The sequence below is a fragment of the Octodon degus genome, unplaced genomic scaffold (genome assembly GCF_000260255.1).
Source record: "Octodon degus isolate 3935 unplaced genomic scaffold, OctDeg1.0 scaffold00147, whole genome shotgun sequence".
Taxonomy (NCBI): domain Eukaryota; kingdom Metazoa; phylum Chordata; class Mammalia; order Rodentia; family Octodontidae; genus Octodon; species Octodon degus.
This window is the reverse complement of record NW_004524723.1, coordinates 5,839,314-5,848,761: the sequence shown is the minus strand read 5'-3', so window position 1 is coordinate 5,848,761 and position 9,448 is coordinate 5,839,314. Positions and strand designations below refer to the sequence as shown.

The following is a 9,448-nucleotide window of genomic DNA, read 5'->3' as shown; positions in this document are numbered from 1 at the left end:
CCTATTCATTTTTCATCGTGATAACTTTCTCATTATTTCTCTCTCTCAAGAATCTTCTTTCATCCAACTATTATACTGGGAACTATAATAAGATCTCTCTCTCTCTCCAATTCCTGATGTAGACCTCCTAAACCCTTGTCATTGCCTGAGCAATAGTGGAGCTAGGTATGCTAAAAGGATCTGTTGTTCTGATGTTTGGTCTTTGATCGTGGATCCTGAGACAGAGCTCCTAAGCGTTAGGCTTTGCTGGGCAATAGGGGGGTCTTTTGTTCTGCCAGAGGCAATTCATAGTGGGCTCCCAGATGGAAGGTACAGTAAAAGAACCGCCAGATTAGAAGTTTTCAGCCCAACCTTTGGGAAAAGAGTAGGCCGAAGTTTGAGTTAATAGTTGATCAGAGCAGCTGGGCTCATGGTGGCTCACACTGGCAATCCCAGCACTCTGGCAGGCTGAATTGTGGGATTCCCAGGCAGTGTGTGTTGGATGGAGAATTGTTGACATATTGGGAAAAATGCTCACACATCTTAGCGAGAATGTGATAAGTGCTGAGACTATCATAGGAGAAAATAGTGTTTTTCCTAATATCGTACCTTATACCTTGCTTCCATAAATGGTTTCTGTACTCCTTGTAACTTTTAGCAACCTCACTTACCTAATGACTGCAGTGCACACCGCAATAAGCCTTACCTCCTCCCTTGCCTGCTCACTGAAAGAGAGCCACCTGCCTCCCTTGGGACAAATGGCGCCCTCACAGCCCTTCTGAAGGCCCTATGTCGCTGCAGAATTAAAGAATCTAATGGAAAACACTGAGGATCCAATATAAAAGCAAGGTTAAGAGACAGTGTCCAAAGTGTAGTGCTGTTTTATTCCTATGTGGGGCGTGTGATTCACACACGGTAAAGCCCGCCTGTCATCCTATTCACTGGTATGTGTGAAAAGCGTCTCCAAAGGACACACAAGAAGCTGGGACCAACATTTTCTCTGGAGAGGAATAAAATAGCTGAGAAATCGAGTGGGAAAATAGTTTTACATTGTAAACTCTTCAGTTTCTTTCCAACATTTTCATCATGCCTATGTACTACTTATTTCCATTATTTAATAAAATTATATAGATATTCATATCACAACAATTTTGCTCTAGATAAATTGCTTGATGAAGCCCTACCCATGGACAAAGGGAGGTAATGCAACGTTCTTTCTAAGGGTGACACTACAAATAACCAAAATCTTCATCAAGTGGGAATGAATACATAAAATATGTAAAATATGGACCAGTACATGAAAATTAGGTAGAATAAATAAATCTAGCATAGATTCTTTTGCAAAACAGATCACCGTAAGTGAAATTTTTAAAACTCACCAGTATAAAAATGAGATAGCTGGGCATGGTGGTGTATGCCTGTAATCCCAGCACTCAGGAGGCTGAGGAAGGAAGATCAAGCTCTACCTGAGCAACTTAGTGATTTAGAGAGACTAATAATAAAAAATTAAAAAGAACTAGTGGTGTAGCTCAGTACCAAGTCATTAGCTTCAACCCCCAGGTCTGAGAGGGGGGCCCTCTACAAAAGGGTACCAAACCCACAGTGGGACTTACCGCTGTGCATGGCAAGGTTAGGTGGGATAGGAGCTTCCACCATGCCTAGAACATTTCATTTCTTTTTCTTTTTTCTTTTCTTTTTTCTTTTTTTCTTTTTTCCTGGAACCGTGATTGAACTCTAAGCCCTTGTGCTTGCCAGGGAAGCACTGAGTCATCTCCCCAGCCCCATTTTATTTCTTTTAAAACTGCAAAAAAAAAAAAAAAATATGAAGCAAATAAGACAAAATGTTAGCATCTTTAGTTTCGAGTGATAAAAATGCAGATGTCTATTACTTCCTTCTTTTCCTGTTCTAAAAATTTTAAATAAATATGAGTTGTACCTACCTAGTGAAAGTCCTGCAGATAAATCCTTTTATTGATTTATAAATGAAGTAGAACAGAGAGGCCGAGGAGAGTAAGAAGTAAGAAAGAATTAAGATGTATTATCTGCAAGTATCACTCCCCACTGTGAATGCAGTCATTATGGACTGCAAATGTGTACCAGTAAAAATAGAAAATTTTTACAGTTAAGTAATTTCTAAATAGCCAGCCTTAATATTATTAATTTATATTCTTTTTTAATAAAAAATACAAAATGTTGTGTTGAAGGTTTGAGAACATTTGGAAACTCTGGTTTCTCAGGTCACATTTCAGACATCGCAAAACAGGTGGACCATTACCCACTGCGGGACCTCGGGGCGGGGTGACCTGTCACAGCACGACTCCTGCACACGCCCATTCCTTCACCTTAGCCCGCATCCTTCCCACCCTCACTCAGCCTGTTCTCTGGAGGAGACAAAAAAATTTGCCCCGGAGCATATTTCTTTTCCCTGCGCCCCTTTGTTCTTTGTGGAAATAGAGGCGGAGCTACAGGCACCTCTTTAAAAACCTGAGTCTCCACACTTGCCTAGTACTTTGGTTCCAGCGCTCTGCTCCTGCGAGGAAGCAACCAGCCACAATGATACCTGGAGGCTTGAGCGAGGCCAAACCTGCTACTCCTGAAATCCAGGAGATTGCTGACAAGGTGAGTTGAAGCATTTCAGGAAAAAGTTTGATCAAAACCTCAGACCATAGTGTGGCCCTGGGGTAGGAGCAGAGAGGAACACGAAATCCAGAGCAATGGTAAGTGTGTGGCTTTGGGGCAAGGGAAACTGGAACACTGAGCTTCTGAGGTGAATAATCCCAACGCTACCAGAGTTGACCAAGTCACATTTCTTGCTGGAGCTTCATATCCCTTTTGCTAAAGAAGAATTTGTACTGAATCAACTTTAGAGCCCTTGTGTCCATGTCTGACTGGAGAGCAAATGATTAGTTAGTCATGAATGTTTCCATCCTGTAATAAAAATCTAGTCATTAACAATTCGATGAACTAGACTTCGAATGCTCTGCAGGAGAGTTTTTTGGTTTTGTTTTTAATGAGTTGAGTGAGGGACAATATTGTGAAAATGATCAGTAACTAACTTGCTTCGTGTTTGCCTAAATAGACACCATTCTAGTGTCTTGAATGGAGTAATTAAATCAGTAGAGAAGAGAACTAATCCTCTAGTAGGCCACCAAATTGATTATGAGAAAAATGAAACTCAGTATTTCTAGCAAATCAATAAATTTTTAAGTGTTTTTTGGTTAGCTGTCACCCATGTAGTTTATGTTGCATATTTTTGAAAGGAAAATACATTATGGCTATAGCTCTTTAATTTGTGACCTCACTTTCTTATACCATCCCTTCTTGTTTTTCTCTCTAAAATGTCATTCTGTGATACTTTTTGGCAAACCAGATGAGCTTTTGGTGTGAGCAGAAGAGATGAGATGCTTTATTTTTCAGACAATGAAAGTTCTGGAAGCAACTAGATGTCTGAAACTGTACCACTCATTCTTTAGAGCTAAATATTTATCTTTCTAAACTTATTTTTAATTTTTCAGTAAATTTTTTAGTTTAGAATAATTTTATATTTACAGAGAAGTTGCAAAGGTAGTACAGAATTCCACTTTCAGTTTCCCCTAAAGTTATCATCTTATATCATCCTGGCCCTTTTATTAAAATCACTGGAGGCTAAATTCTAGATTTGTATGCAGAGTTCATTCATTTTTCTCACTGATATTATTTTTCATTCCAAAATCTCAGCAGGGTTTCATGGTACCTTGGGTTGTCACACCTCATTAGTCTCCTCTGGCCTGACCTGTGACTGTTCTTCAGTTTTCCTTGTATTTCATGACCTTGAAAGTTTTGAAGATGTGTTTGGAGAAGGTCTTATTTGGGTTTGTTTCTTTGGAAATTATGGAATGTTTGAACAAAATAAAAACCAAGATGCTGTGACTACTGATACTGGCTCTCTTCCCAAGGCTTTCTGTCAAGTCCTAAAAACTTAAAGGCTGAGCCTTAGGTTTTTGCTTTATTTTTTTTTAATGTAGTTTATTGGCACCTGTCATTAGGCCTTCTTGCCTCCTTTAATTACTTTCATCAATCTAATAATAGTCTCCCTCCTACTTTCATGCCATCTTCTTTAGACTCCTCCTATTAGGGAAAGAAGTTTATTTTTTATTATTATAACTTTCTTTTATTTTGAAGAGTAAAAACAAAAGCAAGGAAAACAAAAACAAATACAGAATCAGGGTAACATACAACAATACATATAAAGAAGTTTCTTTTCAAACTTACCTTGGAGCTCATGGATTGATTGATTGAACTGCACTATGCAGTTCAGGCTGGCCTCAAACTCATTTTGCAACCCAGGCTGGCCTCACACTTGAAGTGATCTTCCTATCTCAGCCCAGATCAGCATTCTCACTTGGCTATGCATTGTCACCTGTGGGCCTGATCAAGTGCAAACTCCAACTCAAGAGGTATGGGACGGACCAAAAAAAAATCTGCATTTCTACCAACCCCTAGATGCTGCTGAAGCTGCCACTAACCTGGACCTCACTTGCCTGCAAGTCCAATTTTGTTTGTAAAAAGAAGATAACACATCTTGCCCCACAAATTTCAGACCTGTAAGGACTACCTGAAATACTGTGCATATGAATGACTCAACAATGAAAAAGATCCATGCCTAAATGAGGTTTCATAACTTTTTACTTAAAAATATTGCCTGAAATCATCCCTAGCTCTGAAAAATCCTCCTGAGATCACCCCTAACTCTGAAAAATCCACCCCTCTCTCTGATGTCAGGAACCAGAGGTACTATAAGGAGATAGGGAAGGATAGAGATTTAAAATGCAGAAAGCACTATTGCCTAGTTAACTACAAGTTTACTTATTTGTTGTCTTGTTTATTTCAGCCCAGGATTGTCCCAAACTCTTAGGCATAAGCAATCCTCTCACCTCAGCCTCTCAAGAAACTGGTTCTACAGTCATGCTCCACCATGCGGAGTCAGAATAACTTTTTCCTGTCCTAGGAACTGAACCCATGGCCTTCACACTGAGCTACTTCTGCAGCCTCTTGCTTTTATTGCTGCTGCTGTTATTATTTTATTATTTGAAAGAAGGTCTCACTGACTCACTCAACTGCTCAGACTAGGCAGTCTTCCTGTGTCAGCCTCCCAGGGGTCTGGGACGCTAGAAATGCACCACAACAACCTGCTAGAATAATATTTTTTAAAGAAGTTACCTGAAGGCTTTACTTGGTTAGTGACACTACGTTGCTCTGAGCCATGTCTTCTATTATAAACTTAATTGGAAAATGTTTTTCTTTCTGCCTTCCTCAGCCTCTGACTTTGTCAGGCAGATAGAATAAGAAATAGATATGGATGGTATTACCTCACCCCACAAAGGCACTTTCTCTGTTAGGAGCCCTGACTCTCCTTTGGTCTTCATAACCCTGAGGCATGTAGATGGCTACAAGAAGTGTGCATCAATGATGCCCCTGGAGGGTAAGCTCAGTTCTTGGAATTTTTTTTTTCTTTTCTCTGTATTTCAGACAGGATCTACAGGGTCTCACTACATAGATCAGACTTGTAATGATTCTCCTGTTTTCAAATGAAGCTCTGGGATTACAGGCACGTGCCACTGCTCCCAGTCTCAATCACTGTCTCAGCGCACTCTAAGGGCAGGGCAGCCACAGCAGGCCAGGGTCGAACCTGTGCCCTGCGCTCTGTTGAAGCAGGCACTTTAGTCAGCTGAGCTATTAAGTCTGCCCACAAACTCGGTTCTTGCATATCTCCTATGTGTCTAGCAATGAGCTGAGTTTACAGAAGCTATTGGGGCTGCAAGGGACTGTCCCAGCCTTCAAGGAGTTTACTGTTCAGCAGGGAAGTCAGAATATCTAGAACATAATAGAAAACAATGCCCAATTGAATACTTGGCAATAATCATTGGCTTAGGGTAAGAAAGGACTTTAAGGTTTGTGAGTGAGCCCCCTTTACTCTCAGGTAAATAACTACAGTGGTGGTTCAGCTCATGAGGCACTGAACTCCCAGTATATCTGATCTGTCCTCCTGAAGGAGACAGCCTTAAGGAACAAGTCTCAGTTAAGTGGGGAAAGGTAGACCCAGTAGTTAGTAAGCTCTATGGTTTAGGATGCACTTTCACATCAGTTATATCAGTTTTATTTCCCTATACACAACCCCAAGAGGCAGATTTTATTATAACCACCGACCAAGTAAAGAAAATGAGTCAAGTCCTCTAAGACTGTAGAACTGATTAGGTCCCCATGCAGGGCTAGGCAAGTAGCTATCTACTGCTGGTCACCTGGATGAGCTGAGGGGGTCCTGGTGGAGCCTCCTTTAGTCTTTCCATTTCTGAATGTACTTCTATTTTTAAAAATCATTTGTTAAAATGCAAGTATTCTTAAAAGAGCTGGCAATAATGAGGTTTCCCACTCCCTACCAGAGAGCTTGTTAGTGTGCCGCCACCTGCAGGAAGAAGCCTCTGGGGAGGGATGGCCCACAGACACAACATAGGTAACTGCGCGTTCCAGGCATTCGACATTCAAGTAATTGAGGAATGTTGGATACAGTCAAAAGAAAAGAAGGGCAAGCAATGGGTTTGGAACTGAGACAACTTAAGCATTTTTGAAGGTAGAAGAAAAGATAGCAGAGGTCCAATGGTGATGTCATGTACTAAGCGATGCTAAAGGTACTTGGGTCCCTCTTCCAAGATTCTCTGTGTCAGCTGAGAGTCAATGCCTACATTTGGGAGATAAATAGTCAGAAAGAAAAACAACCATGATCTTCTCATTCAGAAAGCGTTGACTATGGAAGCAATATTGTGTGCATTGCCATGGAGGTAGGGGAACAAAATGATCCTCACCCTCTGGGAAATTTACCAAATAGACTGGAGATAAGAGAGAAACTAAGGGATGAATTTAATGAATTAAAGAGCCATATGTGGCCCCCTCAATGAAAAGTCATAATATACAGACTGAAGAACCAAATAAATCGATGGCCCCAACAGAGAAAGCTTGCATTGTTTCTTGGCCACTGTCCTAAATAGTTTCATATAGTATTATTGGATAGGAATTCTCAGTATACTTATGAAAATGAAAGAATTGTTATTTTAATAATTGTTTGTAGAAAAGATTATTGTTGTTGTTGTTATTTTCTGAGAATTGAACCCAGGGCATTCACACTGAAAAACATCCCTAGCCCTTTATTTTTATTTTATTTTCAGACAGTGTTTCTCAAAGGCTGGGCTTGATCTTCCTGCCTCAACCTCACTGAGTGCTGTGATTATAGGTGTGCACCACAATGCACTCAACAGAAGTGAGGACTATAATTACATATGCAAATGTAGTTGCATCATACACACACATGTACACACACACCGACACACACACACACACACACACACACACACACCCTTAAGTCATAAACCTGATTGCTACATACCATTCCTAGCCAAAACACAAAACAAAATTTTTCTTGGCCAGGATACCTTGCAAATATTTCATCTCCATACCTTCCTGGGCACACCTTGGAGTTTAGCATGTCACAGCTGTCACTCCATCGACACATTTATGTTCTCCTCTCTGATGTCAGCCTCCTCATTTATCACCTCTCCTACTGCCCCACACCTGAAGAACCTGTCTTTCAGCCACCGCCAGAAACCTTTCAGCACGACTCTTCCATTTCCATCAGAATGTACCTGGCCCACTGGATTAGGAATCTGTGATGGGTGGTTCCTCACACACTCTGCCCTGATTTCCATGACCCTGTTGCTGGCATCCCAATTCTCAGAGATCATTCCCACTGTACCCACTTCCTCCTCAGCTTCCCCTCCAGCTCAGAGAACTCTGCCCCAGAAGACACAGAACGACAGAAAGGTTGTCCACCACAGCCCAGGGAATGCATGCCCAGCAAATGCAGCAGGGCATAAGGCTACAAGACATCATTTCAGCCATAGTCCTTGTTCCTTTCTGTTACCTTTTTTCTCCTCAGTCCCTCCTTTCCCCCATAGTCCTGCCAACAGGATGTCTCAGTTCCTGCTAGTTTTAGTTACTTTTCTTGTTGCTGAGACAAAATTACGGGAAGGAGGGTTTCTTTCGGTGTAACAGGTTTCAGCCCATAATTGCCTGGCTCCAGGGCAAGAAGGCGTGGCAGAGGGGCATTGCAGAGGGGCAATAGTTCAGGGGTGCAGAAGGCAACAAAGCAACAAAGTGGTGAAGAAACAAGTCCAGGCCACTTTAGCAGCTTCCTTCTGCCCCTTTTATGCTCTGTGTAGGCTGCCAGGAATAGGGAAGGTGGTGCAAACCAATCAGTGGGCTGATTCAGAAATCACCCACCCTTAATCCCAGCATCATGCACTCTAGGCCAGCCAACTCTGAAAAAGTCCCACCTATCACTGCATGAGGCTTTGGGGAACATCTGGACCCAAGTGATACAGGGCTTTCCTTAGAAAATTGCACGGGCCGGGAAAATGGCTCAGTGGAATAAGTGCTTCCCTGGCAAGCGCAAGGGCCTGAGTTCAATCCCTGGTTCCGCCAAAAAAAAAAAAGAAAGAAAAAGAAAATTGCAGGTATCTGGTAAGAAAATGCCCCAATTGACCTCATGCCCTACTGGATCTCATTCTTCTTCCTAGCCCCTTCTTTATTCAGCTGGTCCTTACTGTCTTAGCCATGTGACTTCATTTCTCACATCCTGAGTGAGAAAATGCCCCATATTTGCCCCATATTTCATCCCACAAAACATGTCAGACAGCACATGTTGACATCTCTTCTCTCTCTCTCTCTCTCTTTTCATGTGTGCGTGTGCGTGTGTGTGTGTGTGTGTGTGTGTGTGTGTGTCGGAATCGAAAAGGCCTGGGGTTGAACTCAGGCACTTGTCCTTGCCAGGCAAGCTCTTATTCTACTGAGCCATCTCCCCGGCCCCCTCAATTCCATTCTCTTTCTTATTATAAAAATTATCCCAAATAGTGCCATCCTTATTGCCATCATTATATTCCATCCATTTTCTCCCACATGTTGCATAGCCTAAACATCTCTAAACAACTATTATGGATTAGGGGGAAGTGTCCAGATGCTGAGTGCCTCATGGCCCAGACCTTTGGCTCTGCAGTAGTAAGAAAAGCCTGCACAACCCTGGATTAAATGTGCTTTACCAGGTGGCACCACCCCCATGACCTCCCTCCTGTGACCAGAGATCAAGGGACACACCCACTGGGTTCTACTGGGTTCACTGCAAGCTTTGTCTGCTCATACTGGGCCTTGATGAATTTCTAGCTGGCTTTGCTCCTCCTAGTGCCTGTCCTGGTGGGTTTTCTTTCTTTTTTTTTTTTTTTCAATAAAAAAAATTGTATTTACTTAGAAGCATTCAGAATATCAACAGAACAGTTGCAACTTTTTTTGCAATTACAGAGTGGTATTCAGTTAACAGAACAACAATTATTTCGTATAAGCTGCATCAGAGACAACTGAAGATGAAAAGCTACCATCCCCATATATA

The 9,448-nt window shown here is 41.8% G+C and overlaps 1 protein-coding gene across 1 annotated transcript in view; it reads left to right on the top strand.

Moving 5' to 3' along the window:
• Positions 1–2,475: 2,475 nt before the first annotated feature.
• Positions 2,476–9,448, top strand: part of Csta (cystatin A) — a 16,758-nt gene continuing 9,785 nt past the window's right edge. Inside the window, exon 1 of the mRNA XM_004642194.2 lies at positions 2,476–2,598. Coding sequence (XP_004642251.1) covers positions 2,533–2,598 — 66 coding nt within the window. The 5' untranslated portion in view covers positions 2,476–2,532. The remainder of the gene's footprint in view (positions 2,599–9,448) is intronic.